At 47.3% G+C, this 19,282-nt stretch overlaps 1 protein-coding gene across 2 annotated transcripts; it reads right to left on the bottom strand.

Annotated features, from left to right (window-relative positions):
- Positions 1-6,919: 6,919 nt before the first annotated feature.
- On the bottom strand, positions 6,920-16,381 carry LOC144114678 (uncharacterized). Of its 2 annotated transcripts, none has more exons than XM_077648561.1 (8): positions 15,926-16,381; positions 13,945-14,144; positions 13,842-13,868; positions 12,830-12,892; positions 12,656-12,727; positions 12,385-12,459; positions 11,808-11,870; positions 6,920-11,299 (listed from the first exon to the last, which is right to left on the bottom strand). In XM_077648561.1, the coding sequence occupies exons 1-8, from the start codon at positions 16,165-16,167 to the stop codon at positions 9,036-9,038; spliced, it is 3,006 nt and encodes a 1,001-aa protein (XP_077504687.1). In that variant the 5' UTR covers positions 16,168-16,381; the 3' UTR covers positions 6,920-9,035. The 2 variants fall into 2 exon arrangements, with proteins under 2 accessions (XP_077504687.1, XP_077504689.1); XM_077648563.1 differs by having other exon boundaries at positions 11,214-11,299; positions 11,808-11,890.
- Positions 16,382-19,282: the final 2,901 nt, after the last annotated feature.

Below are 19,282 nucleotides of genomic sequence, written 5' to 3' on the forward strand. Positions count from 1 at the left end.
AAGGCAGTAACAACGCCGAATTGAAACCGAAACGAGCGGTGCTGCTTGGAAGCGTGCTGCCATGTTTGTCGCTATAGGAATGCCGCCTCCGCCTCACAGCGCCAGAAATCTGTCCCGTACCGACCGAGATTTTATGTTGGGTATTTATGCGGAATCTCTGCCGCGGCGGCGGATTCCGTCTGGATACACCTTAAGGTGAGGGCCCTCGCACAGAATGCAGTTGGACGCGCAAGGAGGGCTTTGTTCCGAGTGTTGTGCTCCACAGTGGGGGCAAAGATTGGTCTTGGGGCTTGGGCATACGTCGTGGCGGTGACCCGGCTGTCTACAGTAAGTGCAGGCACCCGGACTGCCGCGATATGAGGTGCAGCGGTGGATGGCTCCCATGTATTTGATGGAGTGAGGGACCGCAGCTGTGCGATGTCAGTGCGCGTTAGAGATATAATAATTGGTTTTGGGGGAAAAGAAATGGCGCGGTATCTGTCTCATATATCGTTGGACACCTCAACAGCGCAGTAAGGGAAGGGATAAAGGAGGCAGTAAAACAAGAAAAGAAGAGTGAGGTGCCGTAGTGGAGGGCTCTGGAATAATTTCGACCACCTGGGGATCTTTAACGAGCACTGACATCGCATAGCACATGGCCGCCTTAGCCTTTTCCCTCCATAAAAACGCAGCCGCCGCGGTCGGGTTCGATCCCAGGAACCCCCTGGTGGTCTAAATTATTCCGAAGCCCTCTACTACAACACCTCTTTCTTCATTTCTTCTTCCACTCCCTCCTTTATTCTTTTCCTTACGCGCAATTCAGGTGTCCGCCGAGATGTGAGGAAGATACTGCGCCATTTCCTTTAACTAACGACCAGTTATAGAAGAAACGGAGGGAATTAAGGAGAACAGGAGCCGCATTAGGATCCCGCTTTCCCCAAAAAATTGGCAGTGGCTTAGCTCTGCTATTCCAGGATATACGTAGCGAGAGCTGTAGTTCTCCACTTATTTTGACAGAGATAAACACTGTCCGATGATCGGTTGAGTAACACGCGGCTGTCTCAGTGCTGCCTACACTGCATTTAGACTCGTTTCTTTCTCTCAGATACACAAGGTCAATCCTTCCAGTCCAGGATCCGGAGTACCCAGGTTCGAACACGACCGCGGTGTTGCGTTTGGATAGAGGCGAAACCCTAAGGCACCCGTGGGCTGTGGGATGTCAGTGCCCGTTAAAGATCCCAACGTGGACGAAATTATTCCGGAGCACTCCACTACGGCACCTCTTTCTTCCTTTCTTCTTTAAGTCTCTCCTTAATTCCTTACATTACGGCGCGGTTAAGGTGTCCACCCAGACAGTGCGACAGATACTGCCCAATATCCTTTCCCTCAACACCAAATTTTGATTAAACTCTGGTTCACTTTGATGCGTTCACCGGCACAGTAGGTGAGATCCATGCAGCGCGTGCCATGGAGTCCGACACCGCGGACCGCGGCCATAAGGTTAAATTGGTTTTGGGGTTAAGGAAATGGCGCAGTACCTGTCTCACATATCAGCAGACACCTGAACCGCGCCATAAGGGAAGGGATAAAGGAGGGACTCCAGAAGAAAGAGTGACAACGGCGGCGACGAAGCGCGCGATGCACCCTCTCCTCCTCCCCGGTTGGCATGGTAAAGGCGCATGCGCACAACTTTCCTCTCCCATGTACCATGGTAACAGCGCATGCGCACAACTGGCCGTGATCACGCGTGTACCGCGAAAATCTCGAGTGGTAGCCTAGTGTAACCCGCCGCGGTGGCTCAGTGGTTAGGGCGCTCGACTACTGATCCGGAGTTCCCGGGTTCGAACACGACCGCGGCGGCTGCGTTTTTATGGAGGAAAAACGCTAAGGCGCCCGTGTGCTGTGCGATGTCAGTGCACGTTAAAGATCCCCAGGCGGTCGAAATTATTCTGGAGCCCTCCACTACGGCACCTATTTCTTCCTTTCTCCTTTCACTCCCTCCCTTATTCCTTCCCACACGGCGCGGTTCAGGTGTCCAACGATATATGAGACAGATACTTCGCCATTTCCTTTCCCCAAAAACCAATTATTATTAGCCTAGTGTTGCCCCCGCTACAAAAATATGCACCCAAAACTAGACATGAAAGAAGACAAAAGAGATCCGAAGCGCTGGAACGCATATACGACCCTTGACTGCGTTTGAATGGTGTAGGTGCGGCCCTTTGTCCAATTGCTCAATGGCCTGGGTCGTCTTGCTAGCCCCATCGATCTATTTTTCATGATGGCGAACGCAGTGCAGCTTGTCAAAACAGCGCGCCAGCTCAGCATCACTCAGCGAAATGCGGCAGCCGAAATATTAGCAAAAGCGGTGGTAGCCAGAGCTTGCGCGCGCATCTTCGCGGGCCGCCGCTAATTCCTGCGAGAGGAGAGGCATTTGACTTTCCTTGGTTGTCCAGTACGCCGGCCGAGAGCACGCCTCTCAATTTGGTGACGCACGAAGGCGTGATGCACAGGCCGCGAGCGAACGGTCCGTCGTGTGAATCGGCGTTTACGGCGTGGTTCGTGTGTCGGCCGATTTGTGAGACTGATACTGCGCCATTTCCTTTCCTCAAAAACCAATTTTCACTCGTTTTTACCCGAACCATGCCGTAACCAAGCAAAATGAAAATAAAATTGGTTTTAAGGAAAGGAAATGACGCCTGTCACATATTTCGTTGGACACCGAAACCATGCCGTAAGTGAAAGAAAAGCATCCTTCCAAGACAACACCGTATTCACTAGGCGCGCCTCTGTTCATTCCAAACAATCGAGCTGGCGTGACGGTGTGGTTACCGAGCTGGTCTCGTAATCCGGAGGCCATGGTTCGATTCCCGAACTCAACCAATTTACTATTTTGTTTTATATACAGTGTTGTGCGTTTTTATCGTGAACACTTAAAAAAATTTCCCCGCCTCAACGGCTGGCTCATTTGCCGTGAAACTGCACACAGAGCATGCGTATTATGGTAACTTTTGTATCGTAGCAAGTTTCACAACGGTGCTTACTTAGTTGAGCCGTGCATCATGCGAAAACATAATCGTCTACGTAGAGATCGGCAACCAAAACCCGCAGACGACGCTTTTTCGCTGAAGGGCGGCAGTGGCGTCATCTGTTTTGCGCAGTGGGAACCGTTCCGACAAGGCCGCCGAGGCGAGCATTGCAAACAATATTCTTTAAAAGGTAAAGCCTCGTTAAATAATTTGTTCTGATATTTTTCCGCTTTATTAGTCTAAAATGTTGTAAGCGCTTCAGTAGAAGCAGACTTTGATTGATTGTAAAACATTTTATTCGCCGGGAAGAGCTTGGCAAGAAGTCGCGTTAAGTGGTCGAGAGTACATAGCCCTCGACGACTTTGTCAGCCCACTCCACCGCCAAAACTTGCGTTCTGGGGTCAGAGCTAGCCAGCACGGTAGAAGCAGACGAAACTACAGGAACGGCATATTCAAACGGCCCGCGCTCCTTGCAACGCTCTCCTCTACGGCCTTGTGACGCTTTGCGCTACCGCAAACAGATGGCCCCACTGCCGCCCTTCAGCGAAAAAGCGTCGTCTGCGGGTTTTGGTTGCCGATCTCTACGTAGACGATTATGTTTTCGCATCATGCACGGCTCAACTAAGTAAGTACCGTTGACAAACTTCCTACGATACAAAAGTTACCATAATACGCAAGCTCTGTGTGCAGTTTCATCGCAAATGAGCCAGCGGTTGAGGCGGGGAAACTTTTGAAAGTCTTCACGATAAAAACACACAATACTGTATTAATGCTTCTGGGATTCTCCGCTCACGACCAACTTCGCCGACACCGGCTTTTCTGCTTTATGGGGCCCTTAAGGCTGTCGCGTTAATAAACTCAGTGTTAAGGAAATGACGCGTCTCACAGGTGGTCGATTCCGAAGCCCTCCACTACAGCGCGTCTTTCGATCTCTCTTTTTTACCTTCCTTTACGGCTCTGTTCGGGTGTCCACCGAGATATGTGAGACAGCTATTAGGCGATTTCCTTTCTCGAAAAGCCTTTTTTTTTCTCTCTCAGTACCGCCACACCACGTACCTCAAAGCGCGAATGAAGCGTCCACTTAGCCAGGTAGCCGGTTATACGCTGTTGGTTTCCCAAAAATCATCGGTGTCTAGAATGTCGTCAACGCAGACGGCAATGAACAGAATGAACTCCAACAGCTTTCGCTTTATATTATGAATTAGCTGAGCTAATCCACGTTCTTTTCTTTTAAGACTGAGATGGGACGAGAGCTACGTTGGGTTTGTGCTGCTTGTGTAAAATACCCTCCAAAGCTAACAACGAGGAAGCGAAGGACAAATTTCGGAAGGCAAAAACGTGCCTCTCAAGTGGCTGTCCATCAAAAGCGCGAGCCAAAAGAGAAAAATTTTATGTCAGCGCACGTGTTATTTCACGAAGGGGCGGTTTTTACAATGTGACAAAGGTGCCAAAGGCATCCAGCACGACGGACTGAACCAGGCAGCAAACACTTAAGCGCTATCTGGGTTGTGCGGGGACCCAGGGGCCTGCGGCCCTGAATTCTTCTGTTATAATACAGTTTCCCCCTAGAAGTACATGCGCTATTCACGCACGCACCATAGCACGGACTGTCTGTCATTGATGGACACACAAAGAGAGGTAGAGATGTACTCGTCTCAAACATATAATAAAACACGTGTGGACGCAATGTAATCCACCATTCACCTTTGCCAAAGCCGGCTTGTTAAAACTGTTCGCAGTTCAGGCCTACTCTCTGAACAACCTTTCCGAGGCTTCCCCTGGTTCTTAAGCTCTCCCTAAATTCATGCGTGTATTCACATAAAATGACTCAAATACACACAGGTAACACGGACATACTTGCGTATAGCTTTTACTTGATTTTATTTATCAACGCATCTCGAAAATAACAACAAAACGACACATGTAACCGCAAGCTGTCAAAGAGCGTCCCCTCTTCATGGTGCATGCCAAGGCAAAAAAAAAAATTCGGATTGAAAGCGCCACCTGACTCACTCTCTGTGGACACCTCAATCACGCCTTCAGAGAATGGCTTAAAAAGGGAGTGGGTGACAGCTGTGACGAACTTTTTTTTGCACCCTGTGCGGGGAGGGACCCTCACAACAGAGCTCCTACGGCCTTTCCTGTCAGCTGGGGAGCCTAAGAAAGCGGTAGGCTTTGGTGTGGAGCAGTTTCTATGCAACCGCTTCCTCGAGTGAAGTGGGGCCGTGCGGAGGCCGAAGGACCTGCGTGCCCTAAACTACCCTGTGTCCATTAAAGTTTTCACCACAACCTTCCTCGATTCCACGTCAGGTGTTTGTGTGGCGAGGGGTACGTGTGTCGGTTGAGCCGATGGTGTTGGAGGAATGCGCTGTACTCTACGAACATCGGCTCTGATGGTCTAGAGCCGTCTTGCGGGGCTCGGTTATAATGAGCTCGGGCGATAGCGCGTGCGCTGGTTTTGTTAAGAGCTAGTAGTGACGAGGTGTGGAAATAAATTCGGCTCGTTGGTGTGCTCTACTTTTGAGGATATGATGTGCACGGGCGCATATTCTTCACCTACCGTAATTGCAGCAGACAGTTTGAGAGCTGGTGATGATGTGGGTTTGTTTCTTACCCCTCAATGGAGCGCATTGCGAGAGAGATGGCTGAATCTTCTGCTTCCAGAGTGCTGCCTGTCCATGTGTGTGTGTGAGGGGGGGGGGTTAATGCATGCAGACTGCGATAAACGTTGGTGGCCGCGGATGCCGACCGGGATGCATAGTTTGTAGCAACGGCATATGTGCAGGTTGCACACGCTCCAGATCCAAACCGACAGGCTTGGATCTGGAGCGCAGCGGCCGCGGTCGGGTTCGAAGCGGCTGCGTTTTTATGGAGGCAAAACGCTAAAGGCGCCCGTGTGCTGTGCGATGTCAGTGCACGTTAAAGATCCCCAGGTGGTCGAAATTATTCCGGAGCCCTTCACTAAGGCACCTCTTTCTTCATTTCTTCTTTCGCTCCCTCCTTTATTTCCATTTCCTATCCCCAAATCCCAATTTTCATTTTCAAAAAACAAATAACAAATAACAAGCCACCAGATGTCGATCCGAAGCTGATGGTGCAGCTCTTCATTGCTAAGAGATTCTCCATTTGCGATAACGCTTTGCTGAAGTAAAAAACATACTGTTGCAAGAGACTACAAACACCTCAGACCTAAGAATAATTTATTAAATCATTAAAATGAGGCAACGCAGTGCATAATCAACGCCTTAACTAGGTAACTTTGAAACATAAGGAGATTTTAAAAGTAAATATTCCAGTATCGCAATGCATTTCAAGAAATGAGAAATAAAAAATATACAACATTTGTCAAATACTTAAAATATTTTTAACACATATCCAGTCATTGGTGGATGAAGTGTAGCGCCGCCAGCTCTCAAAGATACTCTATGGACCCCATTCGTTGGGGGCGCACGAAGCGCATTTCAAATTGTTCCAGACTCTCCGCAGTAACATCAAGGGTGTGACATTCCCGTAGAGCCAATGGGGACGATTTTGAAATGCGACGGTGGCGGTGCCTGGGAGTTGGCGGTAAAAACATAAATTGCTCAAAACTTTTTGAAACAAGCTCAGCCAAGCCAATCCAGAAAAATCCAATATGGCGGCGTTTGTTTACCCGGCTGGTTGCGGGCGGTTGCTCGCGCGTTCGTGGTGCTGGCTGCCGCTAGCTCGATGCAAGCTTCGTAAATACTGGTGACTTGCTGCTCCCGCGCTGCATTCCCGCTTGATTTCCTAAGTACTTACGACATCTGCTTACCCGCTTTTGCATTTCGATGTGTCTGTTGAGGCAGCACGGTGCATGGTGGCGAGCGGCGCGGCCAGCGCGGCTGATTAGCAGCTGCTTAGGGCGCTCGCTCGAGTACCAAAAACGTAAATAGTTTTCTCCAAAGAACAGTTTATTAAAGGAAACATCAGTAGTGACAATCGATGTACAAAAGTGATTTTAGGCATCTTGGGCATTGCAATATCAGTGACAATCGTTCTAAAAATCAAAATTAATAAATTCCATTATGGAAACCTAGAACACATGAGCGAGTGCACAGAGAATATATACAGGGTACAAAGAGGTAAGGTACTATCAAGGTAGGTCCGGTACATATAAGCATGTGCTACATTCATGTAGCATATGCTTTTGTGCAGGTTCAGATGAACAGCAGTGAAGTACAACATCCGAGATGTATTGAAATGTATCTGTCTGTGGCTATGCATACACACATACAGAGAAGGGCAGCGAAAAGTTTCAGCCTTTCACTCGTTGCATCAGACTAAGGACAACATAATATGCTGCAGTGCTATAACTTAGTAAACAGATGCCATGAAAAGAACTTAGGTAACCTTGGGCACGTTTAGCTCTTGGCAGATGAGTTACAGGCTTGCATGCTTTAGGACACAGCTCGTCTGCCATGCCCTATTTTGGTTTCTTTGTTTTGTAGATACCAAGGGGAGGAAGATGCAACCAGGGCAGGCCGAGAATTGTGTGGAGAAGCGACTTTATGAAAATTCTCTGAACAGTTGTGGCCGTGGCTGGTGACGAACAGTAATTGGAGGTCATTAATTCAGCTTGCGATGACACATTGGGGTGTAACAAAATATGCGTGCGTATAAATAACTCATCTGAGAAATGAAAACGCACAGGGTTCGTAACAGGCCAGTAATGTTTCTCTATGTGGCGTTATACTGCATCTACCACAATGTCCAGTTATTATATTACTGAATGGTAAATTGCAAGTGGTCCGTGTACTGTACAGTATCTGCAAACGCTTATGGACGCCACACAGTTCAGCGTAATGCGCCGGCCGCTGCTATTGTGCCCCTCATGACCCATGTGTTGCTCCAAAAGGTGAAACCCCCAAACGCTACAACTTCCAGAAGGAAAAAAAAAGCAACTACAAATAGCACCGCAGCATATTTCGAGCACGCTTGTATTGGACACCAGCAAACATGTCAAACATTTTTCATCTTATGCGTACACCCCTCTTAAATGTTACAGAGCCGAGCACCTGAGCCAGTCCGCGTTTGCTGCCTGTGGGTTCTGCTCTCTGTTTCATACATCAGGTGCAATGCTGTCAAAGCTAGCGCTCTTGTTTGCGCTGCCTGCATCCATGACCAAAAAGTAGTGCGTTCCTTGTGGTGAGCGAAACATGGTGAATGCTTTGCCTACAGGCTTACTACATGACGCATTTGTCATGAGCTTGATTAAATGCACTGTTATTGCTGACGACACGCTGTTGCTTTGTCAGTCCTCAGACCACTCGGCCACAAAACAAGCACGGAATAACATACCTCCCTTCATTTTTTCTTGCTGATTACTTTCGTACATTTCACTGTGTTGTACCTTATGTATGAAATGAACTGTAGCTATCACCAATTTTCCCAGCAGCATAACAGAGGGCAAGCCATGACCAGAGGTTGCCAAGTTATATACCACAAGAACTCCTGGGTTCCGCAGAGCACTTTTTGGTTTTTGCGAGCACCTGAATCGATGTATGCTTCAACATTATGGTGTGCTTCACAAATTTACTTTTTGCACAAATGGCACTGTTACTGATCATAAGAACTATGGTTAGCATACAGCCAGTCATTAACTGAATTCTGGCATTCCTTGAAGGGCACTGAGCCTGTATACTTGTCACGCAGGAAGAAAGAGAAGCCAAAACAAAACGGTTTCCCTAGCACCTCTTGTAAGTTGTTAGCATTCAGCAATATTAATTTGAGAACCAATGGTCATAGCAATGCTCATACTAACAAGGCACACAAGGCTTCTAGAAGGCAAACTTGTACTTTGTAAAAGAAGTAACGCAGCAGGAGCAAAAGCAGTCAGTACAGTATATGTGCAATCGGAGCAGAATTACGGATAAACAGGTACATAAATACTTATATACATAAAAAATAAATAGTACAACAAAAAGTTAAAGAGAGAGCACATGTGTAGTAAGTAGGCAGCATTAAAAATCCAAATACAATAATATCCTAACACAGTGCCTCATGAATTTAGCCGGCTAATTTGCGCCTCTTTCTGGCGGGAGCACTCTGTTTTGTTTTTGACGTCATGCTCCTGTTTAAAAAGGAAAGGTGCCAATGCAGCCTTGTGCGGCAGAATAATTTAAGGAATTTAATTTTGCAGCCTAATGAACAGAAAACAGCTTGCTGGTTAGGCATCCTCTCAACAAGATTCCTGGACACATTGGACAAATGAGCACAGCAAGAGATTTCTTTTCTGAAGGCCGAATCCAATTTCTTTATATAATTTAGACATGCCTCAGAAGTTGCGGCAATTGACTGGAAAAGGTGCTCGGGAACACCATTCTCCTTGAGTAGTGCAAAGAATTGGTGTCGTCCATGGAGAGAGCCACCGTCTGCTGCAAGGAGTGTTCCCTCACATGTGCATTCTGTGGTTCTCTGGTCAAGAAAGCTCTTCACAAGAGTGCCAGCAACATGGTACACAACATTTTCGTATACTATGTCAGGGGCATCTTGTGAAGACGCCTGCAAGTCAGATGAACCTGAGCCTTGCTGCCTGCTGTGGCTTGTGCTTGGAGTGCTGCTTGGTGACAATACTGCAGAAACACTCTCCAAGTTGGTGAGGAACGCATGTGTTGTCACTTCGCAGTTTCCTTGCGAAAGTTTGAAAAGTTGGCCAATCCAAATATGTTTTACAGCAGCCACGAATTGGTACACATTAGGTGTCTCATTGCAGCCATGTTTTTGACGAACTATTGCAAAAAAATTTTCCAACGGATCCTGCTGCAACCGACGAGTGAAAAGATGAGTGTAATCGAAATCTGCCTTTAGATCTGTCCACAGCAGAAGTAAGGCTTTGATTGTAATCTGCCAACCTTTGATGGTGTGTGGTTGCTTGTCCAGAGGACCACCAAAATGCCATTGGGCGATCCAATCTATGCACGACTCAAGGAAGACATGATGTTCCGAGCCTTCTGTCATTGCGTACCGCAACTTGTCGTCCTGCTTTTTCAGGGCCGAACTGTTCAGGCAGTCAAAAAGCTTATCCATCCTTTCCGTGAACTCTGCTGTAAATTTTGCATCAACAGGAAGCTCTTGAATGGCAATGAGAGTGAGGAGTGCCACAGATACAGATTCGCTGAACACTTGTGTGGCGTACTTCACTCTCATGTCAGCAAAGGGCATCCTGTAGATGTGTTGCTCTTTTAGTTTTTTTGCCAATCTGCTTTTGAGATGCTCAACTGGTGTTTTGGAGGCCCGATCAATGTGACGAGTTTTTTTGTAAAGGGTTTCGATGTGTGTCCAGTCAACAACCTCAGAGCCAATGGTGAGCTTATGTCGTCGCAAATTATTTCTTGTGCATTTGATTAGGTGTGGGGTGTCAAACATGAAGTATATTTTGCGGTTGTTGACAACAAAATATGGTTCATGGATAGAATGGATGAGCATTCTTGACAGACTCACATTGTTCGACCCTTGATCACAAATGACCGCTTTCACCAGAAGACCTTTGGTTTGAAGCTGCTGAATTAAATCTAATAGCAGCTTGCGCATTGCAAGAACTGAAGTTGCATTGTGGGACGCTGCAAAGGCTACTGGCTGCATCCAACTTCTTGATATGCCAGACACCGCCATAACAAGGGCTATGTTTGCCACACGAGAAGTCCTAGTATTCCCATCATCTGTGAAGCCAATTACAATATCTTTTGATTGATCATACATCAAATTTTTTTTCAAGGATATTTCATCGAATAAAAGACAGCATGCTTTGTCTTGTAGTGGCCAATCTTTTGTAATTGATTCTATTGCATCCATGGCACCTGGAATGATACCAGGTGTCATTGGGATGTCTGCCAGCCAGCGCCTTAGCGTCCTCACATGTGGCAAATGGAGCTTTTCTCTGAGGAAGCGATAAGCTTTTGGAGAGTGAAAGAACAAATTGAGAGCGAATTGTTTAATTTGTTTTGACCAGTGCTTTTTGGATTTCGGAAATGAGCAGAGCCTGATTTGAGCTTTAACCAATTCAAAAAGGTCTTGTGGCAAATGCGGTTCAAGCTTGTTGAGAGCCTCCTGCTGCGTTACTCGCCTTGTGTCGTGCCTTTTCCTAATCCGACTCAGTGCCTTTCGGTACCTGTCGCTTCGAGAATGCAACTTCTCGAAGCGCTTTTTGGTGCGAGGGGTGTACACAACTGCGCCCTTCCTCCGCCGACTCTTGGGCGTTCCTGATGCTGGTGTCATCACTGGCTGTCTGACACTCTCTTTGGCACCGCTGAGGCCACTAGGACCAGCTTCAGCTGCAAAAAATATATAAAAAAGCATATTTATGTTTGCCTCAGAGCGAGACCTACATCTACATCCCTCACAAAATCAAGATTAGGGTGCAGTCACAGGGCTACAGGTTGCCAAACTTGCAGGGCAATGTTTTTGTGTGAAATGATGAATACAGTCGTGCCCCGTTAATATGATCCTCGCTGATAGGGACAGTTTTTTCTGGCGACCAACTTTACGCCTCGCTTAAATGGAAACTAGTTGCTCGTAATACAGACAGGGTAATAGTTAATGGATCTCATTGTTATCCATGTGTTTTGCCTGCTTAATATTCAGAGCAATTTTTCATGACAAGCTTGAGTTAAGCAAATGGAAAAAACCAGAAATATTTATGTGCAGTAAAGCGATACCTACACGCTGTTACGGGCCTGCCGATACCCATCATGAATATATCAAGGTTACCGATGCATACTTTTTCATTGAAGTGGAAGGTTGTAGTTTGCAATAAATTCTAATGTTTTCTTGAGTACTTACCATAATCAGGTGAGTCCCATGATGCTGATGCAATCACTCTGATGGGTGTGCTTTGGGCAGCACCTGTCAAATAAATAAACACACTGTGGGAGGCTTCAACCAAGTATTTTAATTCTCAGGTGCACATTTTTAGCCTGGCTACGCAGCGTGTATGTGAATGGTAAGCAACAGGCTAGTGAAGCAATTTTAAGAACAAGTACCTGAGAAGGCTATCCAATGTTTTCATTGAGCTGAATGAAAAATTACCTGTAAATATAATTCTGTACAGATAACACAGGGGTCCACCACGTAAACAATGCATTCATACATATGCACACAGAAAAATATATGAAATACTAGTTGGTGAGCATAAAGTTAACACTTGTTTCTTCTCTTCTGAAACAAATGTCTGGCATCCGAAGTAGTGGTACAGTAAGATGTGCCGACGTGCACCTAATTATTGCACACCACGACATAATTGCACACTGCTGCTATTGCAGAGGGTTAATTTATTACGTGCAAATCTGCAGCAATAGTGCTGCAGTCTATTGTTGAATTTTCATAGATTATCACTGCACTATTAGTGCATTGCACCTACCTTCTTCGTCAGCTGGGGGAGGGGGCGTAGTCTGCACATCAGTGAGCTGCGGGGCACGTGAAGAGTGTGGGTCGTCTGCAATTAAACGACCGCTTAGACACTCCCAATCTAAAGAAATCAGCCAGCAAAGTAATTACATATGTTTATTTTTTTGTGCTATGACAGAGCCCTCAGCATAAGTAATACTGCATTACAGGGTTAGCCTGAACCAAATGAAAAGTTCTTCATTTCAAGCTGTAATGTAAAACAGATCCTGACTTAGTGCACCTACCTGTGTCATGGACAGCAGAATCTGCACCAGCAATTGTGCCTAGCCCAAGTGTTGATGGCAACGGCAAGTAGTCTGAAATATAGGTACCACTTAGTTACTCCCAAGGAAAACAAACCAACTGGTGTAGTGAGACATTAGGAATGTTTTCCTATGCAAGATTGCAGGAAGACTTACCGTGACCAAGCATGACTTCCACTGGTGCAGCAGTGGACTGTAGTGGTGAAGCGGATTCAATGCCTATGCGAACAAGGAAAAAAAGATAGCCAATCAAGCTCTGCATAGCAGCACCTTCTGCTCAGTGCACAGTATGGCCTTGATGTTCTATTTGGAACGGTTTCTCTTGCTGGGAGTTAGTGTGATCTTAAATTGGGCTTAAATCGTTTTTGTGAGTTTGTAGGCAGTTACGATTAAAAAGGAAAAATTTGTGCGATCAATATACCGCGACATACAAAATAGCACAGCAGCACACAGGAAGAAGAATGAAAACACACAAACGAACACTTTACTGTGAACCACGAGGCCATAAATTCACTTGATGTGCATTGTAGGAAATACAAATCAAACTGCAAACCTATCTATGAAGCGTGCAATGTCACCACTATTAATGCTTGCAAACTTATTCCCGAAATCATTCAGGAAGAAATCAGATAGCCTAAGTGACATGTGCATCGCTAAATATCCTGGCGGGTTGCTCCTCAAAGAACCATTTTTACCTTAGAAACCGGTAAAATGTTTACCCTCCATGCTTGCACAATATGCGGCCACTTCATGTATAATTACCGCCTCGTGTGTCACAATAAGCTGCTGGCAGTTTGTGCGTGTGTGTGTTCTTTCTTGACCCTGTGTGCTATTTTGGAGTGAATTCGCGCAGTCTGCCCTCTATTCACCGCAGCGAACAGTAAGTAATAATGACAAGAATACTAAACATAGAGTTGTAAAAATTATTTTCCTCACTGCTGCTGGAGTGCACTATCCAGCATCTGATTGTTAATATGGTTAAGAGAAATTTAAGCTACAACATGGTACACAACTGCAGTCTGATGCAACTGAAACAATGGCCACATGACATTGAAGCAGGAAAGTTTTGTGCCCGGGAAGTGATGTTTGCAGTTAGCCTCTATGAATGCAATTGTTCCCTTTGGTCTTACATTTACAGGATGGGTTTTTCTGAAAATAGTGCCCTCACCTTGTGCCGCACCTCCTTCATAGAAATCTGCAACAAAAAAGCCACAGGATACACTGAGGGATCAAGCTTGGGAAGAATTTACTGGGAGAGGAATTTTGCTTACCCGGGTGCACCAAGGCTCTCAGACGAGGCTCATGCACCTTCACGGAAGGGACTGCTTCATGCGTGAGCCTTGTGCAGGCATCACTAGTGAAGCAATCCCTCGTGAAGTGCTTTGAGCAGAGCCTGTATGTTTTGTAGACCTTTTCCCTTGGTGTCTCCAGGAGTTCAAGCCTATTGGCATATTTCAGCCAAATGGAGAATCTGAAAAACAGCCAAATAACATGATTTCATACATTTTAAAGGTTTGCATACCTCACTTCAGGAATGCTTATTAGCATCTCCTTACACAGCAAAGGGGTACGAACATTATATAACATATATGCGTGAAAACAACTGTGGCAGGATGCAAGCAAAATAAGACAGCAGTTTGTAACAATGTGCCACAGCCTGCTAGTCTATTGCTATGCTGGCCAATCGAAACGATGAATGAAATCACCTTTTTAATGTCTGGCTATGATCGACAAGCCAGAACCTTTAAAATTCTTGAGCTTATGTTTTCTTTTGTGATCTGCTTTTGGTTTAGGTAACAATAACTAGTTCTTTGTTCCAACTGCTTTTTGGGTGCGGCATAATTTTGTGCAGCAGATAGAAATGGGGACAGAGCTTCACTGCAGACTTAAGCTCTATCTGATCATAGCAATTATTCCACTCACACTTTTCTCTAGGTAACTGCATACTAACCACCACCCATGATTCGTTCTTTTCTAATTCCTCCATTAAACACAAGTGCCAATGTAGCTATGCTATGGCAGACAGCTGCTTGCCCACAAATTTGAAGTCTGGATTAAGAACAGCAGGTAAATGAACCAGTAGGCACAGTTTTTCATCTTTTGCTTTCACTGTGATCAAATGGGAAGTGTGAAAGGGATGTGAGCAGAACATCAACAGGAAACACTGCTCTTTCAAGAAACTGAAGGTGCAGGCAAATAGCATGGGTCCAGAAGAAGGGGAAAAAAGTGCTTAAGCAAGGGAAATGTCCCAAAAAAGACACAGACAAGAAGAAAGCGACCTTCGCCTTCCCCTCACCCACCCGCCGGAAACGAGCGTTTCCGGCGTACTAGGCGAAACTATTTGCGAGCTTCCCAAAAGCTGTCAAGGACAAGGCGCGAGATAAGAGACATATGTGAGGAGATGGGAATAATGCGGAGAGTTCAGAGCCCTCCAAGGTCAGTCGTGCGCCCCGCGAGCGAGCAGCGTAGAGGACAGCCGGGGTGGAGTGTGGAGCGAAATTTACAATGCTGGAGCGGCAGCACTACGGTAGGCAATAGTTTCGAGAAACGCTTCCACGGAGTACATGGGTGGTTGAGCGCGGATATCGCGAGGAACAGCTCCGGTAAAAGTAAGAAAAACAAGACCGGCGGACTTTCTATATGCGGCTCACGGCGTGCAATGGACTTTCAGCGCGGTGTCCAACACTAGTGGTGTTAGTCTGAACAGCTCGATAATTTATGTGACGTGCATCACTGCTGCAGAAACCATGCACGAACACGCAAGAAATAATATTCAAGCGCGCTGAACTCCGTAAAGAAACAGCCAAACTGAGCATTACAATTACTCCGCTGACGACGCTATAGGCACAGAAGTTAGAATATTCATATTTAAAATACACTCTGAGGGCACCGGAATCTGCGGGGAATAAGCTTTTAAAGGCAGCGAGAAAAGTCAGTGAGTCAGACACACACACACACACATGCGAACAAGCAAGCAAGGTAACTAACGGTCCCACGCTTACGAGAGGCAACGGCTGTTGGGCCATCTCAAACTGCAGCACCTTCCCTTAATTTTGCTTTAATGTCCTTAAACGTACTTATCAAACTCATCTCGCAAAACCAAAGCCACTGCAGTAAACAGCGCCAGGTAAAACTAGTTCTATTCCGTCGGCAATTTCAAATGGTAACGACCAAGGGCGGTCAAAACAAAGGCACAACGGTCGCCAACGGCTATGCAAAGAGGGATACGATAGTCAGTGAATTCATAAATACCTGTGGTCAGAAGGTAATCTGAAGAGATGTTCTCCACTCTTGCCGGATGTGCTGCACCACTTCGCGCAACAATACATATGCGACATGACGCTGAGGACGGTAATCACGCTGGTCCAGTGCGCACGTCGCGTCGGCAGTCGCTCGCGTAGTTTCGCTATGCTTGCGCCGGTCGCTGTCGTCTGCTGCCACTGCGCTGCAGCGTTGCCCGCGGCGGCACTGGCGGCGCAGACGCGTTGTGTCATTTTCGCAATTTATTTCTTTGATATACTATTTTTAATGCTTACGACTGGTTATATTTTCATTCATAAGCATGTTTGTGTTGTCTACTATGGTCGAGAAATTTTACTTTTTATTAGGCTTGACTCCAGCCGCGTTTGCTGCCAGATACCAGGATCGCTGCAATCGTTCCGACCGTGGCGACACTTACGGCGCGGACGCGCAACTTGCAACATGCCACAGCACTGGTAACATCGACATCATTAGCAGTTGACGTGGACGCTCGTCATGAGTGCCGCCACAGCTTTGTTCTACCAAGAACAAGTTCCACAAGCACGGTGCTGTTCCGGTTCACGGTTTCGCGGAGCTTTTCGGAAGCATTCAGGAGAAAGGCCCGTACGTGCGTCCTGCTTCTGCGAAGTCTGCGGCGCTCCATGCAAGCCAAGACGCCCGTCCAGGCGTACGCTGTCAAGGCTCCCGTGGCCAACAGGAACGCCATGGCTCGTGCCCAGGCTGGGTCCACCACGACGGTCGCGTTCACGCCGCTCGTCGACGGTGCCTCACCTCACTTTTCCTGCCAGCCGGAACAGGTGCTCGTAGCCGTGATTCCACTTCCGACGTGCCAGCTGGCCATCCAGACAGCCGAATGCGCTGGCAAGTGTAGCCACGACTCCATCCAGAAGACTGCTGCGCTCGTCTGCGACGGCACAACGGTAGAACACCACCAGGCACTGCAAGGACGGTTCTGGCCAAGTAGCTGCTCGCGCGGTATGAGCGAGAATTGCATGGTGTTCTCCTTTGTTGCCTTGCGTCTAGCCACCGTGCAACCGCCGTTCCGTGACCCAGTCTAGGCGGCTGGGCATAGCGACCGAAGACGGTGGTGCAAGCTCGCTGCCTACAACGTTTCTAGCGTCGCTCATGTCGGTGATAGTGGACGATTGGGAGGCTGCTCGACACTTGGTCATCAAGGACGTCGAGCACGACACGCGCGCTGGGAAATGACATTTTGCGACTTACTACCGACGATGTCTGTGCACTGTTAGTGCCCCACCGGTCGTCCGGAAGACATTGGCAAGGCTAAAAACTTTTGGTGGCTAATTTCGATTGCACTGAAGTATATGTATTGTTCTGCAGTTCTTTACTGTTGTCGTTCTGTGTTTCGCGTAATTGTGTAAAAGATTGTAAGTATACATTGTATTATTCGATAAACGTTCAATTTGTAGTGAAAATCTGTGTCTGGGTTTATTTCTTTCTCTTTTAATTTTGAGCCGCAATTGTTCAGTCCTGTAGTGACCTTGTGGTAGAGCACCTGCCTCGCATTCGAGAAGTGCTGGATCCGGTCGTCGGTGCCCGGGTAGTGTACCCACCGGGTATATCGTGGGTACAAGATTTCTCCCGGCCGGGTGCTCGGCTTTTTTAGGGTGAAATGCTTACGAAAAGGGTTTTTGACCGTGGCGTTATGTTAATGCATTCTCCTGGGCTGCGGGAAGTGGTAATTGCGGCTAACATTGCATCCCGGGTTACCAATGCTTCTCGGCTCTCCATTGTGGATGGCTATGGAAAGGAGCCTGCACCTTACAATCCCCAAAAGGGCTAGAATTGAGCTTTACCGCTTGAGACGGGTGTCACATGTTTGGCAGCGGAACGAATCACTGAGCGGCCAACGGAGCTATTTTGTCGTCGTCATGATTATTCTGTTGGCAAAACAAAAAAAGTGAGATTGAGGGCGCGTGAGGGAGAGCGCGTGAATTAGTGTGAGTGTGTCTACGAGAGAGCGTCGACGTGTTCTGTGTGCGCATGCACGTATGCTTATACACGTATGTGTTGCTGCTTGTCTTACAGGGGTGGACAAGCACGCTCTTGGGGACATGTAAAAAAATGTACGCCGAATAGCCGCAGTACACACCAGTAACGGCGGAGTGATTGGTTCCCGGCCACAAATAGGTCGCGTCAAGGTCGACAGCTGATTTCCAAGCACGTGAGACGCGCGCCTAGGTGCGAGCGTTCCTTGTTTTTGTGTTCCCTGCACGGCATACCGCGGACGGCTGCATATATGGACGCGCACTAACGTCGCGAAACCGCTAGATGTGCTTGTTCGCTGAACTTTGTGCCCTCTTCGATTATCTTTCTTTTTTCGCTTTCTCCTTTATCCCTTCCCTTACGGCGCGGTTCGGGTGTGCACCGAGATATGTGAGACAGTTACTGCGGCATTTCCTTCCCTCAAGAGCAATTCTAAAAACCAATTTTTCGATCATCCGCCTCTGGATGACCGCGGGTTTCCAGAGTGCGGTGTCAGGTGCTCTTTTCTCTCGGGATACTCCGCGCACTTCCAATGGCTGCCCAAAACGCGTTCGTTTTTTTCTGGCTGGGCAGCTTGGCAGCGCTCAGGTAACTAGCAGACGACGCAGAGGTTGTATGGTAGCGGGAAGCGCGCGCGGCTATTGTTATATGGACTAGAAGGAACCCGGTTCTTCATGCGATGTTTTGTTGGATCCCAAGCTCGATGCAGGCGCTCTTTTCTACTAGACCAGAGTGTGTATCGTCTGTGTCGCCTATAATAACGCATTTTCCGGTAGGTATCGTTGCTTGTTTGTAAGTTTTGCGTACGTGAGTGTCCACAGTTCGACCTTCTCACGACCTGGCAAGCGCAAATGCTCGCTTCATGCCTTATTCATTAATTTCGTTCGCCCGGCTGAGCTGATATTGCGATGGCGTTCGAGGCCTTTCACGAAAGCGGCCGCAGATTCCAGCTCCGCGTACGCGCTAAGACGCGCGCATACATGCATGTGTTGAACGTGCTTGGCAAGGAGTGATTGAGCGCGTTACGAGACCCTCGTCTTCATTGCTTTCTGCGCAATGGAAAGGCGGATGGTATTTGAGAAATGCTTGATTGATTGAAACCTGTCCTTTATTAAAACCCCTCACGAACACACTTCTCGAGAGATTTGTGCGGGCACATATGTTGCCACAGAGCTGTCGCGTACGGCTCTTGAGGCGAATGCTTTTTTTTTTACATGGGGAGGGCAGGCCTCTGTCAGGCGCTACTAGGCGCCTTTAGCTTGCTCTCCCTTGTTTGCACTCTCTGTACTGGCCAAACAAAACCAATAAATGAAATGAAATGAAATAATGCCGATCCGGTCG

The sequence above is a fragment of the Amblyomma americanum genome, chromosome 1, assembly GCF_052857255.1.
Source record: "Amblyomma americanum isolate KBUSLIRL-KWMA chromosome 1, ASM5285725v1, whole genome shotgun sequence".
Classification (NCBI taxonomy): Eukaryota; Metazoa; Arthropoda; class Arachnida; order Ixodida; family Ixodidae; genus Amblyomma; species Amblyomma americanum.

Excerpts from the sequence above, each read along its gene's own strand:
- LOC144114678 (XM_077648561.1), bottom strand. The coding sequence starts at position 16,167 with ATGACACAACGCGTCTGCGCCGCCAGTGCCGCCGCGGGCAACGCTGCA. Across the intron at positions 11,871-12,384 it reads TCCCCCAGCTGACGAAGAAG|GTGCTGCCCAAAGCACACCC; the intron begins GTAGGTGCAATG and ends TTTATTTGACAG. Across the intron at positions 11,300-11,807 it reads ATGGGACTCACCTGATTATG|CTGAAGCTGGTCCTAGTGGC; the intron begins GTAAGTACTCAA and ends TATTTTTTGCAG.